Raw genomic sequence first — 20,285 nt, 5'->3', positions numbered from 1 at the left:
TTATTTCACACATGCTGGATTTACTGTTCACAGAGGGTTTTGTTTTTCTAGTGACAGTGCTAATAACCAAATTCTTCAACGTAACCCTTAGAAAGTTTTATCACGTGACAGCCATAGAACATTTCAAATGCTAGGTTTGGAACATCTGTTTATGTTACATGACTTTTCATGCTGAGATGCTCTTGTAAATTATGGGAATTAAGTGGCACACCTGAGTGCAACTGGATATTAAAAGGCAACAAAAAGTTTCCAAAGACACTTGTGCCTCTGAAAGAAGCAGCCAGTGTAGGCTGATATTACCAAATACCCTGTGAACACAATGTTCTGTATTTTACAATTGCAACATTTTCAGCTAGAGCTCTGCCTAGCCTACTGACAGGTACTCATTTATCATCTTGATAAAAGTACATGGAGGGTTTCATAGTAGCTTGCAACTCATCACTGATAGACTGAAATCTGGCAGATGTGCACCAGAGTGAATAGATAACATAATTCCAAATACTAGTGTAGGGAGGTAAAAATGGTTAAGACCATGGGGGTTTCACCTTGGAGCAAGAAAAAAATATTCTTCTGAGAGTGCCAAATATATTTCATTACCTAATGCATACCTTCTTCTAGATATTCGATAATGGCTCTGAAGAATGATTGGGATTTTTCATTTCCCTTATGGAGCTGTGTTCCCTAAAACGTCATTCCCCGAATTCAAAGGAACAAAGGAACAAAAATTGTAAGAATGCCAGGAAGAAACACAATCCTTGCTTTCTGCCAGACCTCTGCAAAGAGGGTGAGAGTAAGATGACTGTAGGGTTTATTTATAAACTATCAGGAGGGATCCCACCCAAGTGGCATGACTCAGGTCTCACCTACAGGGGCAATGGTGTTAAGTGCAGTCTTGTTCTAAATGTGGTGTTTGAGACGACAAATCCATCTCCTATGAGTATCCCTAAAAGGCAGGGAAACATGCCATTGAGTACAAGTCTATTTAATGATGTTTGTGTACTAGCACTGTATTGATGGCATTATTACTAAAAATGTGGAAAGCTTGTTTTTAGTTTCATGTAATTGTGTGTCTGAGTATCTGGTACCAGTGGATGTGATCCTCACCTCTCCCTTTTGCTTTTGCCCTCTCAGACAGCGTGTATTTGTTCTGAACCAAATGCAACATGATTTTGCCAACTGATGTGGCTCTTCCACATAAGGGTGCAAGAGGCTCCTGCTGAGCTGCTTGTGCTTGGAAACACAGCTAAGACATAAAAGCATAAAGAGCTTCAAAGTGGATGCAGAACAGCTGTAAACCAAGCTGTTCTTGGTAGCTGCTTTTGCCAATCACTAATTTCCACTGTGATAAAATAGGAATGACTCCTTGTTTCTAAATGAACTTAACTTAGACTTGCTCTGAGCTACTCATTATCATTACACCTCCCATTTAATATAAACAGCCTTTTAATACCTCATTATTCTGCATATGAAAACAGCATCACCTCTTGGTCTCCTTTCTCGGTAAACTTAGTAGGAAAAGCTGATTGTCTCTCCCTGTACTACAATGTATCCAGCTTTTACATAGTCTTTTGAGGAACTTTTCTACAGGTTCTCTGAGTTTTAAGCATTGTTTTGTTACAATCAGACACCATAAATAGACAAATGAAACCTATGTCACCAACTGAGAGGGGAAGTCTCCTCCTCATTACTATTCATTGTTGCTTTTTCTGTCCACAAATCCCATGAGCAGTTTTTGCAAATGGCAAAAACATATGGGGACTCTTGTTTTGGCACTTAGTTCCCTAGACTGCTTACAGGGTCACTGCATCCCAGCTGTAGTTGCCAAACTGTATGCTCATCTTTATTCCTCATGTTTTTACACTTCTTTGCATTTAGCAATGTAGCACACATTAATAACTGAACTTGGGTTCTGTCAGTCTAGTTCACTCTGATTAACAGCTCTGTCCTCGGTGTTACTTACTTCTTCATTAATCTGTGTTATCCACAAGTTTTAGTAGAATTTTGCTGGGAAAAGCCACAAGTACTGCCTCTGGGAAATCCAAACATGTGCTCATTTTGGACAATGCAAGGGTAGGGACTTTCAGAGGATGACACAGAACAGCTACATTAGGCTCCTGCTTGCAGCCTCCTGCCAGAGGACTTAATCCCGCTAGGCAGCGAGCCTGGGGAAGGCTCCTGACATGAGCCTTTGTGAATGGCCTCTTGGGTACCAACGTTATTAATGGAAGTCAAGAAGAGTATGAATTCTACTGCTGATTCCTGGAGACTTGCCTCTACCCAAAATAGAAACTCACTGGCAGATGGTTGGCTTGACCATGAACCTTTGCAGTCTGCCAGCTAACCTCTCCTAATCCATTTGATACATCCTTTATCGATCTAGTGCTTTATTGTTGCTCTTAGCATCATGCTGTGAAGTCAAATGTCTCATGAAAGTCTATTATGTCCCTGCCCATCTTCATCTCCAAAGGCAGTAATCTTGTCAGTGAAAGAAAATGAGTTTGCCTGCAAGACTGATTTTCCGTGAAACCACACTGGAAGTCATTAATCATATTCCTGTGGTCTAATCCTTTATCAATTGACTCTCCTCTCAGCTCTTCTGCAATTATTCTGCTTGGTAGCAATGTCAGGCTAATCAGCCTATAATTATCCTGGAAATCCCCCTTGTCCTTTTGAGTACTGACAGTTTAGCACTCCTGAAATCTTGTGGCATTTCACTACCGGTTCAGGAAATGATTTACAACGGCAAGACAAAGATGGGTCCGAACAGAGATTTTATCAGTCCAGAGCAGCAATGCAGATCACAAAGCGCTTTGCTGTACTGTTCCCAAGACCTTCCAAGGCCGGCTCCTTGTGTTACAGAAGGGCCTATTATTGGGTTTTTTTAATCTGTAGGAATGACAGTGCTGTTTTAGCCAACATTTTGAGAGAATCATCTGCTCTTTGCCCTTCAAGTGAGCCCGCTCCAGATGTAGCACCAGGTTTTCAGAAGAAGAGTAACTCCCAGCCTGCTTCTGTTGCCCTCACATTCTTGCACAGTAACCGAGACTGAGTAAAACCAGGTTACAACTCATGCTGTGGGAGACAGGGGGAGTTCCTGCAGCCACACGGCCACTTGAGCCACTATGGCAGCAAGGCATGGAGCAGTAAGGGATGGCGGGTGAAGGGTGGGCAGGAGGGCTCCAGCCAGTGGCAGTGCCAGCTTCAAGTAGTCACCAAGCTATGGATGTGATTTCCGCTTTTCTGTCTGAGACCTTTTTAAATTATTCCTCTGCTTATCTTCCAGAGCACCATCAACTGCAAACACATGCGGGTGTTAAATCAGGCAAAGGATAACAGGCGCCTGATGTATCCCAGCTCCTGCTGGCTTGTCACATTGCCTCTTCCCGCAGATTTGTGTGGCTACTTATCTGCCTGCTGTTTCTCATTACCTGGTATTTATACTGTCCTAGCTAGTTTTCTATCCATATAACAAAGTTCATAGCCAAGCCAATTTGCATTCAGGTTCTCCAGGCAGATTTTCAGAGACAGCTGCAGCTTTGGCTGCTCCCGAGCTCTGCACCACCGCCTGAACCCTGCCAGACATACACATGGTCCTGTGATGAGATAGAGGCTGGTGGGCTCTTGTCTTGACTTTAGGTGGTTGCAATCACATCTTGTAAGCTTACACAATACCGGCTATGGATGTTTGGCTAAAGCAGACCACTGCAAGAAGGGAGTCTCCAACTGTCCCTAAGACAGACTCCAAAAATATTTTCTAGCAAAACCAAACCTACATTGAGTCCGACTCATGCCTAATGAAATCTGTGTTACAGCCACCAAATAGATTTAAAAGGAACATCAAAACATCCTTGAAATAGCATAAAAAATAACCCACTGAATATGAACACAACAACCCTAGAACCAAAAACAATTATTGATTAACTATGTCTTGTGATATGAGTCTCTAAAGGTCCCTTCCAATCCTACCATTCTATGAGTCTCAGGGCTGATAGCTTCAACAACATTGCAAAACTATAAAACTCTGCACAAATATTGTAATAAGTTAATAATGTAACCTTGAAAGGATGTTGAACACAGACTAGCAAGGACTGAGAGGACTTTTCAAGGATTGCATAGGAAGTCAACGGGAAACCATTGGTTAGAATTACAGGACAAATGGTGCACCTTGCACCTTTCACCCCAAAGGCTTCTGAACACCAAATGATTTACCAGCTGACGGAGATAGTCCTGAATTGTGCTGGGATAGACGAGTACACTGATGGCAACCAACGTGTTGAGAGCAAAGTCAAAGATCTGGTAACAGAAGAAAGGAATGATCCAAGCTGCATGTTGCTAAAAAGGAAACAAAACCAAAACTCGTCAGCCACAACAAGTTAAAAAAGAAATGTATAAGTCTTTCTGCACTAAAATCTAAGGAATATTTGACACACTGCAGTATTAAATCAGCTAAAAGAAGTATGACATTCAGTCTAAAGGGTTGGCCAAGCCAATTTGGCTGCTGGACTGCAATAATATGTGTGATGTAAATCCCACAACTCATTACACTGGGACATTTAGAAACCACAGGATACTTTTTCTGCCTAATTAAGAGGATTAATGTTGCAACGAACCACAGGCTTGGGAAGTGAATGGGAAAAAATTCCCTTAATTTTGGTAGGTACAAGATTCATTTCTCTGAATTCACAGTTTGCCCAAAGGTTATTCGTATCTGAAACTGCAGGCAGTCAACACAACTGGGCAGTCTTCCTGCCTGCAGCATGGGGCCCTAGGATGCCGCTGATCTAAGCAATCAGTTCCGATGCCTTTTGGACTTTTTTTTTTTTTCCTGACAATTTTCATCTAAACAACCAAGCAAGAAAATTGATAGAAAGCAATTTTCTGATTTCTGTTTCTACAGAGTCATGTAGTTCACTTGATTTACATTTTCACTGAATATAACAAATTACCTTATATGCGCCATACGTAGCCATCGCACAGATCAGAATCATAAGAAGAGAAATCGCTGTGGCAATGCACATATCTGAAATAGAACCACATCAAAATGATTGCAGATAAATTCAGAGCTTAGTTCAATAATTTTGCCATCTATTTCATGCAGAGCATCTCCAAGGACAGGGCGAGATGGGGTCAGATGTTTTGTTCAGCCATTGCTGGAGGAAGACTCCTCAACATGAGAAGCACAATGATTGCACTGCTCAAGCAAGGCTCTGCAGCCTCTATGAGCCTGTGGAGATGCCATGAATGGTTTAATTTTCCTGAGGATTTTAAAAAATCAGGAGCAGTTCTTGACAAAACGGTTATTTTGCCAGTAACGATGACATCACTGTCAGAAAGCATCTGCTTTTCTGCACTACAGAGAGTTTTTGCACTAAGAGCTGCTGAATACTATTGCTCACATATCTCTAAAAAGGATGGAAAAGAAGTAGTTAATTTTCAAACACCATTCTGACAGGTAGCGGTGTCTTAGACCAGAAATAACACCTTAGAAGTTTTCATTTCAACCAAAAATACTACAGAGACATACAGTTTCTTAATGAAGATCTACAAGACTCGGGAAAGGTGAAGTAGTAAAGGAAGGAAAGTATTTAAGGTTTTGATTGGAGTAATTATAGACTCCTATCTTTTTTTTTTTTCCTGTTGCTGCTCAGCTTTCAACTAACTTTTCATTAGATTAAAAAAAATTCCTAAGCCACAAGTACCTGGAAGGAGATGCTGGGGGAAAAGAATTACCTATGTTTAGTCTTTTCATATACAGCTCCCTTCATACCATTACAGGCCACAGTCAGGATACTAGAAATGTATTCTGAACCCGATCTGATAGTGAATTTGGGGGTGCAACTGAACTTTGCAATGACTTTTCTCAGGCTAAGCCAAGTGCACAAAGAGGAGAGAGAATGCAAACTATACAGGATATGACTTCAGAGAGTCCACCTCTGTTAGTACCTGTGAGGTAAACTATCTGCCTTGAGGACACATTTGGTGGACTTGGGACACACAAATACATGATGGTATTCAGGCTGTTCACTACTAGTCGCTGCCTGACTTTGGAAGCATTCAAAGTGTGAAGATGCTTCCATTTTGTCAGAGAGTTGCCACAACATCTAAGTCCCACACATGATGAAGAGTATCCTGTAGCATGGGACAGTCTCTCCACCTCCCTAGCTGCGTGAAAATGAAGTTTTAGGTAGGTGCCCTGGAGCCTTCATCAAAGTCTCTAACAGGTCTTAATCTGGAAGCTCTGGACCTATCATCACCAAGCAGCAGTGCAGGTTCACCCAGGTCATGGCAGAAGAGGAAGCACAGACACTAAGTCTTGTCTCTCATTATTTCCAGTGTACCAATACAATTATCCATGTAGAAGACAAAGGACTCAGTCCTTGATCCTCCTCCACCTGAGGGACCACAAACCTTTGCACTAGCACAGAGTTCCTGCCAGCACTAATCCAGATTTCTGCTGGCCCTTGATGCAGAGTGGAACCTGAGTGATGTGCAGCTGGTGGGAAAATGAGCAAGAGTAGACTGTTGCTGGCTGGTGAGCGTGTCTCCAGAGGGCGCTTATGTACATTGGACTGCAGCCTCCTTGGGTGCTGTGCCTACCAACAGCAGGATTTGATACCTTTAAATCCTTGTAATTTTTAAAACCGTGTGCTTTAGAAACCATGCTATTCAAACAATAACTTTGTTTACATTAACAACTAAGTTAAGTTTGTTCTAAGCCCCCAAAAGAACACAGATAATGGAACTGAAAGAAGATTGTACGCTCAGCACTGTCTTAAAGTAGAAAATTTTGGTTTGGCCATTTATGATAGTTTAACTTGTGCTTGCTCACTTGTGCTTGTTTCAGCTATCTTAAGACATCTAAAATACAAACATCCAGGATGCAGATGTCAACTATTTTAAGACATCCAGGATGTAAATGTAGATGCAGACTAAGACACAAACTGAAATATTGAAACTTTGTGGTTAAGGACTACCGACTGTAAAAAGAAGAACTGAGTTATATAAATAAACGATGTGCAGACTCAGGATCAGATCAAGATGATGACTACCAGAGGGTCCTGGAGACCCCCAAAGACCCTCTTTGTGATTAAGAGCACACAGACAAAGGGGATGGACCCTATGTAAATGAGTTCTAAGAAAACAATGAATATGTGTGATAATTCTGAGAAATACATACATGTGTACGTAACAACAATATAAGCAGAAATTGCTCTGAACTAAGTGTGCATGATAGGAGGAATGCCTGCTTTCTAAAACTTCTGAGTCTTAGAGACCTTGGTTAAACTGGCTTTTATGGTATCAGATTAAAGATTTAGGAACTTAGATCTCCCGTTTTCCAGGACATCACCTGGGTCCTGGGTTTCGGGACTCTTACTATCTCTCTCTCCCTCAAATTTTGTCCTTGTGATTGTGTAGGAACTCACATGCAACAGAAGCAGTCTGATTACAGAATCATAGAATGGTAGGGTTGGAAGGGACCTTTAGAGATCATCTAGTCCAACCACCCTGCAGAAGCAGGTTCACCTGGATTGCAGGCTATTTCCTAATTTAATGGATGCAGACTTTTTCCTGGGCACTTGGAGGAGCACATTTAAACCACCATAACCTGATGAGGGCCTGGGGTCCAGATGTCCTTACTCACCATGCAAATGCTGGAATCTTTGTCTCACTGTTAAAATAAGCAGGTCCCACCCAGGAGAGGCAACAGCACCCAGTGCCAAGGTCAGCTACACCGCTATTCTCACTGCTCCCTAAGCAGACTTTATGCAGCTCAGCTTGTGGGTGCTGGGAAATGCCGCAGGAAACAGATGGCTCCCTGCTCATCATTCACAAAGGGATGACATCGAAGTGCATCCCAAATTGCTCCTCAGAGGCACCTCCTTCTCCTCTTTCACTGTGTAGAGAATCCAGACATCCAGCACAGGTGTCTGAACTGCATTGCTATGAGCAGCATTCAGCTTTTTAGGAACTATAAAGTTGTGTCAGAGGTGAATTTTACTCTCAAGAGGAGGAGGCACCCACAAAACAAACCCGTACTAATAAAAAATACTGCAGCCTCTTCAAATACTCTTAACCATGTGGCCATTTACTGTCTGTCCACATATACCCTATAAAATCAAAATGTTTTTGGATAGAAGAGGTATAATCGAGGTAATGAAAGAAAAGAAGTAGAAATGGCTGCCAGTAGCCACTAACCTCAATTGAACCTCTCGTTCAGAGGTTCAAAAGAAGCTCTTGGATCAATATTTTTATTTTCACCATTGATTTGAAGGCACTGCTCATGTAGTGCTTCTATCCATTTTTAATCTCAGGCACTTACTCATTGTATCATATGGGAAGCTGCTGTCATTACCATTTGCAGCAGATGCAGCAGTCACAGGCCTTACTTTGTTCATGACCATGGCAACACTGATCCAGAGCCAGAGCCTAGCAAACTGCAATAAACTTGACATTGAAGCTCTGGTCTCATGTTCCTCCTTTCTGATGTCTCTCTAGCTCTGCTCCATTGTGCCAAGTTCTAGTTGGCTCAAGCTGGAATTTTCTTATTTAAGGCTTCATTGGGTTTTTTGAGCTGTGTTGGCTTCAATTAATCAGAATGAAACTAGTTATGTAGCACAATAAATAATAAGCTAACAGGGGTGTGTGAATTTTTTTTCCAGCCATGCTGTGCTTTCTGAGGCATTCATGTCTAGAAGGGCTGTACTTGGACCACAGCAGTGGTTACACAGCCTACTGTCCTAGATGGCTTTTTTGAGTTTTCTGCTTGAGTTTAAAGAAACCAGTTGGGTTTTTTTCTGCTTATACGTTGGAGTGAGATCCTCCCTCCCTGACACATCAGGGAGAAGATGCTGCTAGGGCTGGGCAGAGCTCCAGCTACGGGGTGCATGTGTGCATGGCAAGCTCTGCAGCTGGATCTCCCTTGAACCAACCACACGAGCATTTCCTTGCCTTCCCCTCTCCTCTTCTAGAGGCTTGTGATAGATGCTGAAAGGATAGGGAGGAACAGCCAGCAAGGCCAGTCCCTCAGCCAGGACCTGTGTGAAGTGATGGACACCTCAAATCCTCCAGCTCATCACCTGTCTCAGTACTGAGGTTGGTCTCTGGCTAGACCTCAGGGCCAGAGAGCTGCTGCTGAGCAGCCTGCCATCCTCAGGCAGTCTTGCCAACCCTCCTAGCCTTATTCGTCCAGGAGCCTGGCCTCCTTACTGCCAGCTAAGCACTACTGCTTTGCTCTCCCCAAGCTGCTTGTGCCAGCTCGATGATGCTGCTGCCAGCCACCACGCAGCCTCCTGGGTCACAACCTGTGTGGCAGTGGCATTTTCTCTCTGGCTAAAGAAGAAGAAAAATGAGAAAGAAAGAGTTTTCTGTACTTTTGAGACCAGCTCATTTACTGCAGAGGATAAGGCTAGAGGAGAAAATGCAGCCCTGAGTATGTTGTGCTGGGGCAGGGATCTATTTTTCCCCTCTCTGTCTGACAGAGGGGAATGACACGGGGCTCATGCTACATCGGTGGTGTAAATGGAATGGGGTAGGAAGGGCACCTATTCTATACTGCCACTTCCATTTATCCCCAAGAGAAGTCCAAGACTGCTGTCTGTATGTTTCCTTATTAAAATTATTCTATTTGAATGAATGTTTTTAATTCATGTTCATGAATGCCTGTCATGGTTGGCAGAGAGACCATCACATTACCCTGCCCTGCCGAGCCCTCTGTTCATCTTATCTGCCCGTCTCAGGGCAGGGACACACATGGATTTTGTTGTGAGTTGCCAACATCAGTGTCAAAGCTTCCCTCAGTTCTATACAGCACACATAAGATTTCAGTCCTTGTCATATGGTTTATGAAGTATCACACATATCTGTGCCACTGTGAAAGCAGTAAATAAAACCAAGTAACACTCGCTGCTTGTTTGGGCTGTTGAGACATAAGTATTATGGTCTGTATATCTGGAGAAGCTGAGGGGGAGACTCAGGTGAAACCCTCTGGGAAGTTAAAATGATTTATAAGGCTTTTCCCTCTGCTTCCCAGAGATTATTAGCCTTTTAACAGCAGCAGTATTACATTGGTCAGCTCACACGTTTCACATTTTTCCTAGTCCAGCTTCTAGTTCATAAACTCCCTCAGGCCCTAAGGAAATAATAAAAGGAAAGATGAGACTAAATGGGTTCAGCTGAGTATCTACCACAGGAGGAAGCCCAGTGTTTTCCCCCGCTCCTAGATGTATGTCTTGGAGAGCCAGCCAAACCACACACACTGGTGTCTTCCAGCAGCTCCATCTGCTGCATGGCAAGTCTTGGCAGAATTTTTTCTTCTTTCATTTCCTTTTCTAGAGTAGAAGGGAAAAGCTATGACCTACAGCTTTTTGTAAGTGCTCAGGTAAATCTTTTCTCTGCTTAATCATTTTGGAGGCTCTGGTAATGCCCTGGGAACCACACTAAATACTGAAATTACAGCTGAGCAGAAGAACATTGGCAGAAGAACTGATGCTGCATTGGCATTTTCAAGCAGTTTGCACTAGAGTGGCTCTTTGAATGGCAGGAATTTTTCCCACTTCTGAAACAGAAAATTGAAAATTCTCCATAAACTGGGTCTGAGCACAGACAGACAGAAATATGAATATAAATATTGAGGGAATCCTGGTGTCTGCTGTGATAGAGTTAATTTTCTTCCTAGTAGCTGCTACAGGGCTATATTTTTATTTTACACTGAAGAGAATGTTGATAAGACAAGTACGTTTTGGTTATTGCTGAGCAGTGCTTGCACAGCACCAAGGCCTTTTCTGCTTCTTACCCTGCCTTGACAGTGAGCAGGCTGGGCATGCAAAACAAGCTGGACAGGAGCATGGCCAGGGCAGCTGACTCAGAGTAGCCAAAAGGCTACTCCATACCATAGGACATCATGCCTAGTATATAAACTGGGGAGAGCTGGTGGTGGGGAGCAGATCACTGCTCAAGCATTGGTCAGTGGGCAGTAAGCAATTGCACTGGTAATCAATTGGTTGGTTGGGTTTTTTTTCCCTTAGGTTTTATTTCTCTCTCTCTGTGTAATATTTCTTTTTACTACTGGTAACTATTACTAGATTTTCTTACTTATTTCATTTTAGTTAGTAACCTGTTCACATCTCAATCCAAATTCTCCTCCCATCCCAGTGTGGGGGAGTGGTGAAGGGAATGAGTGGCTCTAGGGTGCTTAGATGCTGGCTGGAGTTAAAACCACAACGCCTGATATTTAGGAAATCAAAAGGGAAATCTGTCTAACTTCAGCTCAGTCATAACTCCACTACTGTGACACAGTTGGTGAGTTTCTTTCCAGCTGATATTGTCAGACCTTTTCGGAAGAAGTCTACTCGAGGAGGGAGGGAAAGGGAGTGACAATTTTAACATGGAAGCTCTGTGTCTGCATTTTTTTGTTTGCTATTGACGGAAGCATCAAAAGTAGTAATAACAGCTCCGACTATTTCCACCATTATTATTTGTCAACACACAAAGATAGCAACTTTAGGAGCTTTGTCAGCATAAAAATTGATGCAGCATCCTGTATTTCATATATATGGTTTCACAACTAAGAATATCAGCACATGCAGCTAATTTGGGAAACATTTATTCAAAAAAGAAAAGAAGAGTAGGGCAGAAGAGCATGTGGAAGTTTGCTTTATGTTTTATCTCATAAGATAAAATATTTCTTCAGATTTGAATAAATATAGTTATACTTAAAGACAAAAAAAATCTCCTGCCAGCTATTTCCAGTAACTGTAAAAGCCAGCAGCTTGATTCAGCTGACTTTACTCTGTAAGGCATTAAACCAGAGGGAGTCAAAGAAGAAAAGGAGACATCAATTCAAGTGTTCACTTGTAACTTAACTGCCTGTGAAATGTTCCCTTCACCAAATGGAAATGAGGGTGCTTGGCCCACAAGCCATCCTTTCACAGTCTTGTAGGCCTCACTTCAGAAGCCTTGATAAAAAAAATAGAAGACACAATTTTCAAGTATAGATGGAAATCCCCAATGTACTTGATCTGACAGCTATTGCATTACAAAACAGAATTACTATTTTAAAGCCTTGGGCACTGGCAGGCCTCTGATGTCAGCTATATAAAACCACACTGACAGATAGTCATTACCAAGGTTAATCTCTGAGAATTAGGACAAGGCCGTCAGTTTTAATATGTCAGAATCAGCTAGGAGCCCATCTGCATCTACTATGGTCCTTACTTTCTTAAATCCAGTTATATAAGAAGATTTTTAGTCGGAAGTTGTAGGTGATTTTTCAATGAAGATACAATAAAGTAGCAATTGCCCCTTATTATTAAGAAAACACAGACTGTCAAGGCATATCTGCACGAAAGACTTTGTGGAAATAAGCACCCCGTCACTGACACCCAGCAGCTCTGACTCATCATGGGTGCAATGATTTTTCTCATGTGTGGGACTATTCATTTTCCTACTGATATTTTTATTGACTTCAGTAGGAATGAGAAAAGGGCTTGGAGCCTTTTGTTGTAGATGAGTGTGATACTGAGCAGCAAGACACCGGTGTAACTAGCAGGAGACTTTTTTCAACTACTGTGAGAAATGTTGACTATAACACTCCTGTGAGCAGAAATGAAAATAACCAGATGTTTTTATCAAAGTCACATTGAGGGAAAGCTTTTCTTGATACAAATTAAACCATTAAAGCAAATCAACAAACCAAACATCACCAAGTAATCTGAAACAATCACGGAAGAAAGAAACATTTGCAAAGGACAGGAGTTTTTTGCAGGACACAAACGACCTGTCTCAGACTTTCCTGAAACTGCACTGAAGATTTTCTGTGGTGCCCTTTGGCAGGAGGAGGAAGCAGCCCCGCGTTATTGCTAATATGCCTATGACTGTACAGGTAATGTTTATACTTACATCTATTACAACAAGTTTGTGCAAGTTGTGCCATGTACACGTGGCAGGTGTGTAAATACATACAACATGAATGAGCACTTTCAGGGAGTTACGGAAATAGCAGTGCAGGTTCTTATGCGTGTGCAGGCACTCCAAGACATGGTGCTTGGAGGTACAGAGACTCTGTATCTCTGTGTGTCTTGCAAAACTCCCTGGGGGCTTTCAAGCTCAAGGATAACATCTCCATGTCAAGGCATGGCTCCTGTCCCTGCCAAGCCAGGACACAGCAGAACAAATGAATTACTAACAGGTAACAGGTATCAGATAAAGTTATTACTAGGCAACCAGTTTGAACTGTACCATGAATACATCCTTCACAATAAAAATGCACCTTAAGATATCAAGGGGAAGCAATAGTTTAAATTATAGCAATTATTGAAATTATAGGATGGTTACATAAATGCTGGAGCAATGAGTGCTAGTATTTAGACAGTTTGTACTTACTGGCATCATCCATAAATTCAAATTCACCCCCCAGCTCAGCACTGGTTAGGTGGTACTGGTCGGGGTCAGTCAGGGCACTCAGCAGAATCAGCAATACGACTGAATTGATGATCTACAGAGAGAAAAAAGGAAATAGGGTCAGGCTGTGAAAGTAACCTATAAAAAACCTCTGGGCAGCATATACCCATGACAGTCCATGTTAACTGCAACAGAGGCTGTTTTCCAACTGTACAACTGTAGTATTTAACTAACACTGCAATTACTTTCTCTGAGTTTGTGTAAACAGGACCTATTTCTTCCACAAGTGGTAGCAGGAAAATGAAACAAAATGTGTATTACGCTTTTTCATTCTCTCTCCCACACCATCAGAGAAGTTACTGTTGCTCTTTCAGATTACAAAAGACATTAGCACATCCACTTCAGTTTCTTCTGTTACAAAAACTACAATCAACTACAAACAATTATTTTTAGATTATTACAAATGAGTGCTGTAGTCGAGAAGTATTAATATGGCAGAGCTGGAATTAGAGACAGGCCTTGTGAAATTACTAGATGATCAAAGAGGAGCTAATTTGCTGGAAGAGGCTGAATTTTAAGAGGTTTTGAGTGATGTGCTGATTCACATGAGCTGCCAAATCAAGGGGCCTTGGGGAGACAGGAGTAGGAGGCAATGTTAGTTCAATGTCTGATGTGCATGTTCCTGTGTCATATGTCACAGAGAGACATTCACATATGCTGAGGCTTTGGCTATGAAATGCAGTAAGTGAATTAAATGCAAGAATACAGTATCAAGTGATTCAGTAGAAGCGGATTGTCAACTATCAGATATGAGAGGAATGCAGAGGTAGCCAAGAGCAGTATTTTAAACCAAATCTGAACAAAATGCCCATATCGCTTTGATGTGAAGAGGGCTAATTGCAGAAAAGAAGATTGCTCAGGATGAAATAACACAGCCTGGCTGAAAGATTATTCTACTGAACTAGGAAGTTAACTGATGAACAGGAAAAGGCAGAGAAGAAAACTGATATTGGAGTATGCTGGGAAAGATGGATTTTGATTGCTTTAGTTTTCACTTCAAAGCCACCTTGATCTCATTACAAGTTACTAACAGCAACAAAAAGAGGTAGGAACACAGGCTGTTATAAGGCATAACAGCCTAGAGAATTTCTGGGGGTAAGACAAGTGGGTTTTGATAGGCAAATTCAATCAAGTTTGGCTGATATCAGAACTGTTAGCAATGGTCTTTAAAAAACTGTGGAGAACAGATTGAGTTCATAAGATGGGGAAAGAGCAAGCACAGTTTATACCTTTTCAAAGCAGGAAGAACATGTAAAGAACTTTTTGCTACACTGTGAGAATTAAGAGTCAAATGAACACAAGAACAGACAATTAAGCAGTCTCTCCAATTTGCACTTCAAATTTGTGTGGTTATAACCAATAATCACCTTGGTCTTGTCAAGAACAAATCATTATTAATTCTTCTTATTTTCCTTCCCTGATAGGCTAAGTGGATAAGGAAAAAGCAGTAGGAAAAAGCAGGAAAAATCTCTTTGCATCTTAGCAAGACTTTTGATATTAGGAGATTCTCATAAATGAGGTATGAAAACCTAGTTTGGTTGGAAGTGGAGTAAGGTGAGTGGACAGCCAGTTGGACAGTTGCAATGAAAGAACAGTTGTCAAGGATCCACAGCCAGCACAGAAAACATATTGATTAGGTTTTTCCAGCATAATTGAAAACTTGGTATTTCAAGTCACTTCTGACTTGTACCTTTCTTTAATCTGCAGACAGTGCCAAGTTGTGAGTACTTTAGGAGATAATATAAAAAAAGATTCTGCCCAACTATGGCAAAATTCAGACAGCAGAGCAAAATTCACTACCCACAAGCACAGCATATTATATTTGTGGCAAACCGCAGAAGGACAAGAAATGACTGAGTAGGAAACAGTCCTCAGAGAGGAGTCTGGGTACGACAGTCAATAAACTGAACGTGACCCAGTGCCGTTCCATGAGCTCATCTTTGCAGCTACATGGAGGTGGGCAGTACTGCAAAAACCCGGGTACCAGAAGCACAAGTCATCCTCCCATTCGCCCTCCACGAGGCCTTTGCAGAAAGGGCCCAGGTCAAACTCCTTCTAAAAGGTACCAAGAAAAAACCCAGGGAAGATCCTGCAACAGAACAAGGGAGTAATCAGACATCTGGAAAGTGTGACTGACAGGGAGGAAAATGGGATTGTTTAGTGAGGAGAAAGTGGAGGGAGATGTTCTGTCTTTTATGTGCAGAAAGGCAAGGAAAAGAAGAGGCCAAAGACTTTTCTCCAAATCTGCTGGGAGATGAGTAAAATCTAAGATTTAAATTACAGCAAAAGAAAATTTAGGTTAGGCAGCTGCTGAACAATAAGAACAATCAGACAGCAGAAGAAATTGTCTGCAGGGGGTTAGAGATCTTCATTACAGCATTTTTTCATTTTTTCCACAGTTAAATAGCTTTGCATTTGAAATGCTGTAGCCATAGATGGTCTTGTCTTGGCTTTGAAGACAGATTAGATAATTGTTAAGATTCAAAGTTACATTCTGTAAACCCTACTAATTGTTAACATTATGTATCGTTTATATTGCAATCCAGTTCCTGCTTTATACTCCTTTATGGAAAGCTAGAGGACATATGCCAGTAAGAAATATGTCACTTAAGAAGAGTACCCAAAATAACCGAGCAATTAGTAACTGTAAATGTATTTAGTGCTGCTATTTTAGAGGCATATGAGTTTAATCTTTTGTACGTATATAGTCAATCATAAAACACTGACCTAGGCACTCTACTTTCTCCATATGGATATGTCCAGATTCAGATTATCTGTTTGTCAGCATTGCCTTTAAGTCTCATAAGATACAGATTATGTTTGCCTGATCTGAAGTCTGCTGTGGTCAGTAGGAATCTCTCTAATGCTCTTTAGTCCATCACTTCTCTGTTCCATCAGGTTGTTCTCTTGAGATTCTCATAATGATCTCTGAGCACCTTCCAACTGTGCTGTCAGCAGGGCAAGTGAAATAGACCATGTGTTTATTTGCTCACCCTGTTCTCCAAGAAGAAATGTCTGCACAGTTGGGTGTATTTTATTTGTTAGGGTTTTTCTTTTGTTTTCAGAGTGATGTAACTGTTAAATTTCAAAAAAATGCTTTAATGCAAAAATTTTATATGCCTAAAAAACTACTGATGTAGCATCTTCCAAGGACACATAACCAAGGACAAGAGCATAAAGTGATTCCCTATTGATATACACAGTAGGTATGAGAGTTTAAATCTCTGTTCTAGGAAAAGCAAATGAGATTTTTCTGTTCTCTCAATAAGGCCAAGATGTCCTTCAAGATGTTTTACAATCCCTCAACAGCAAATAATGTAACAACTAACTAACAATGCTTAGAAAACATTTTCATTATGCAAAGGTTCAGTAAGCAACTGAGCCCTATCGAATCCCAATGAGACATGTTGTCCTCCTTGCATGGATGGAGAAATGGAACATATTCATGAACATACATCAGGGTGGTGTTCAGCACTAAGAATAAAATGCAAGATTTTGCATTATCAAGTCAGAACTGTGATCACTGAGTCCTACTGCTGGTGCTACCCAGAGAGGAGAGGAGATGCTCTGGGGGCATTAATAGGCCTTACTGGCCCAGGTCAGCTCCACCTTGGCCTTCCCACACACGTGCCCATGGCACAGGACCCCATTTCAGTCTGGTGTCAACAGTCCCTGCCTCAATGGCACCAGAGGAGTGCCAGTCTCCAATGCCAATTGTGTCCCTAGTCTTATCCCTTTTTGCTTCTGGTTGTGTCCCCTGGATGGCCCCTTGACCTGGTTCATCACCTGCCACATTGGGGGCTGGTGATGGACCCCATTATCAACCTCTAGTTCTGCACCTGGGCTCAACCCCTGCAGGATGGTGTCCAGTGTGCCCTAACAAGAGACTGGACAAAGATCCTAAACAAAACCCTAGAAATGCCCAACTGTGGTCTTATCCTGATCCTGAAAAAAAATAATTTCTTTTTAATACCCAAATCTTGCTTCTCTGGCAATCAGATGGAACACAACCACCTCCTCATTAATGTGGAGGACAAAGCAAATACTATGCAAGAGATAGTCCAAATATTGGAGCACTACTTGGATTTCCGGCTCTGGGCTTACAAAACACAACCTGATCAGAAGATTATTTGAAACAGCACCAGCTGTGTGAGAGAAGGTGTGTGCATAAGGAAGAAAGGCAGCACGTGCTGAGACTAGGACCGGTACTCCCAGACACTGCTTGAGTGCATCATGAGAAAGAACCAGGAGCTCATGCACAGTGTGAGGCAGTTCTGCTAGAGGGAACATGCAGTGTTTAGGATGCAAGGAAGCAACCTCATGTCTTCCAGAGAAAAAATCCAGCATTTAGGAACTATATAATGCACTAAAATTTGATACATCTGGGCATCCACGAGTCAGTTGTCATCTTTTCCATGTCATTTTTTCCAGAGATCAGCAGGGAAATGTGATGGCCTCTTCAGGGATCTGTTTGGTAGAGCAGTACCATGGGATAAAGCCCTGGAGGGAAGAGGGGCCCAAAAAATCTGAGTAATACTCAAGAATCACCTCCCTCAAGCTCAGGACAGAAGCATCCCAACAAAGAAGTCAGGCAAAAAGGCCAGGAGGCTTGCATGGATGAACAAGGAATCATAACAGTTGGAAAAGGCCTTTAAGATCATTTGAGTCCAACCACTAAAGGAGGAGGAGGAGATCCTGAACAAACTCAAACACAGAAAGGAAGCCTACAGAGGGTTGAAGCAAGGACAGGTAGCCTGGGAGGAATATAGAGAAATTGTCTGAGTAGCCACGAATCAGGTTAGGAAAGCTCTGATAGAATTAAATACAGACATGGATGTCAAGGGCAACAAGAAAAGCTTCTGTAGGTATGTTGATACAAGAAAGACTAGGGAAAATGTGTCCCCTCTGCAGAAGGAAATAAGAGACCTGGTCACTCAGGATATGGAGAATGCTGAGGTACTCAAATGATTTTTTTGCCTCAATCTTCACCAGCAAGTGCTGCAGCCACACTGCCCAAGTCACAAAAGGCAAAGGCAGGGACTGGGAGAACCTGAGTTTCTCCTACTCACTGTAGGAGAAAATCAGGTTCCAGGCCATCTAAGGAACCTGAAGGTGCACTGGTGAGATGTATCTGCAGGCCCTTAGTGAACTGGTGGATGAAGTTGCTAAGCCACTACCCATCACATCTGAGAAGTCATGGCAGTCTGGTGAAGTTCCCACTGATTGGAAAAGCAAAATCATAACCCTCATTTAAAAACAGGTAAAAAGGAAGACCCAGGGAAGTGCAGGCCAGTCAGTCTCACCTCTGTGCCCGGCAAGATCAAGGTGCAGATCTTCCTGGAAACTATGCTAAGACATATGGAAAATAAAGAGGTGATTGGCAACAGCCAACATGGTTTCACTAAGGGTAAGTCATACTTGACAAATCTGATAGCTTTCTACAATGGGGTTACAGTATTGGTGGATAAGGCAAGAGCAACTGACATCATCCACCTGGGGGATAGACTAGATGATCTCTAAAGGTCCCTTCCAACCCCTACCATTCTATGATTCTATGACTCGTGCAAAGCAGTTAACATTGTCCCACACAGCATCCTTGTCTCTAAGCTGGAGAGACATTTGACTGATGAACCACATGGTGGATCAGGAATTGGCTGGATGGTCTCACTCAGTTGTCGACAATGGCTCGATGTCCCAAGTGGAGAGCAGTAGGGAGTGGTGTTCTTCAGGGGTCAGCATTGGGACTGTTGCTGTTAAACATCTTTGTCTATGGCAGTGGGATCAAGTGAACCCTCAGCAAGTTTGCCGAGGACACCAAGCTGAGTGCTGACATCAACATGCTGGAGGGAAGGGATGCCATCCAGAGGTAACTTGACAGATGGGCCCAGGCAAACCTCAAGTCCAAAAGCAAGGTCTTGGACACGGCTTGGGGCAATCCAAAGTATAAATACAGGCTGGGCAGAGAATGGATTGAGAGTAGCCCTATGGAGAAGGACTTGGGGGTGTCTATTGACAAGGAGCTCAACATGACCCAGCAATGTGCACTTGCAGCCCAGAAACCCAATCACATGCTGTGAATCACAGCATCAAAAGCCGCATGGTCAGAAGGTCAAGGGAGGTGATTATCTCCCTCTACTCTGCTCTTGTGAGACCCCCACCTGCAGTATTGCATTCAGCTCCAGGGCCTTCAACACAAGAAGGACATGGACCTGTTGGAGCGAGTCCAGAGGAAGGCCATGAAGATGATCAGAGAGCTGAAGCACCTCTCCTGTGAAGACAGGCTGAGTGTATTGGGTTTGTTTAGCCTGGAGAAGAGAAGGCTTTGGAGAGACCTCAGTACCTAAAGAAGGCCAACAAGAAAGCTGGAGAGGGACTTCTTACAAGGGCATATACTGGTAGGACAAGGGGTAATGGCTTCAAACTGAAAGAAGGGAGATTTAGATTACATATAAGGAAGAAGTTCTTCATCGTGAGGGTCGTGAGGCACTGGAAATGGTTGCTCAGAAAGGCTGTGGATGCTCCATCCCTGGAAGTGTTCAAGGTCAGGCTGGATGGGGTTTTGAGCAATGGGTGTAGTGGAAGGTGTCCCTGCCCAGGACACGGGGGTTGGAACCGGATGACCTCTAAGATCCCTTCTAACCCAAACCATTCTGTGATTCTGTGATATAATGCATGGGAGGAAAGGTGTCAGGAACCACTGCATCAAGAGGTGATGAGAAAATGAGTACCACTATAATTCCAGAACCTTCACAGGAAGTGCAACTGCATAGTGTCTATCTCAGCTTATCAAAAATAAAATTAGTTCCAGTAGCTCCTAACAGTGTGCC

The 20,285-nt window shown here is 42.4% G+C and overlaps 1 protein-coding gene across 1 annotated transcript in view; it reads right to left on the bottom strand.

The window, feature by feature from the left end:
* The window catches only part of LAPTM4B (lysosomal protein transmembrane 4 beta), a 66,792-nt gene that overhangs the window by 34,350 nt on the left and 12,157 nt on the right, over positions 1-20,285 (bottom strand). The window contains exons 2-4 of the mRNA XM_061995253.1: positions 13,381-13,492; positions 4,947-5,020; positions 4,210-4,332 (exon numbers count right to left, since the gene is read on the bottom strand). Of these exons, the coding sequence (XP_061851237.1) occupies positions 4,210-4,332; positions 4,947-5,020; positions 13,381-13,492 (309 nt within the window). The remainder of the gene's footprint in view (positions 1-4,209; positions 4,333-4,946; positions 5,021-13,380; positions 13,493-20,285) is intronic.

Source organism: Colius striatus, chromosome 4 (genome assembly GCF_028858725.1).
Source record: "Colius striatus isolate bColStr4 chromosome 4, bColStr4.1.hap1, whole genome shotgun sequence".
Taxonomy (NCBI): domain Eukaryota; kingdom Metazoa; phylum Chordata; class Aves; order Coliiformes; family Coliidae; genus Colius; species Colius striatus.
The sequence above is the reverse complement of the archived record's forward strand: the minus strand, read 5'-3'. Positions and strand labels throughout refer to the sequence as shown.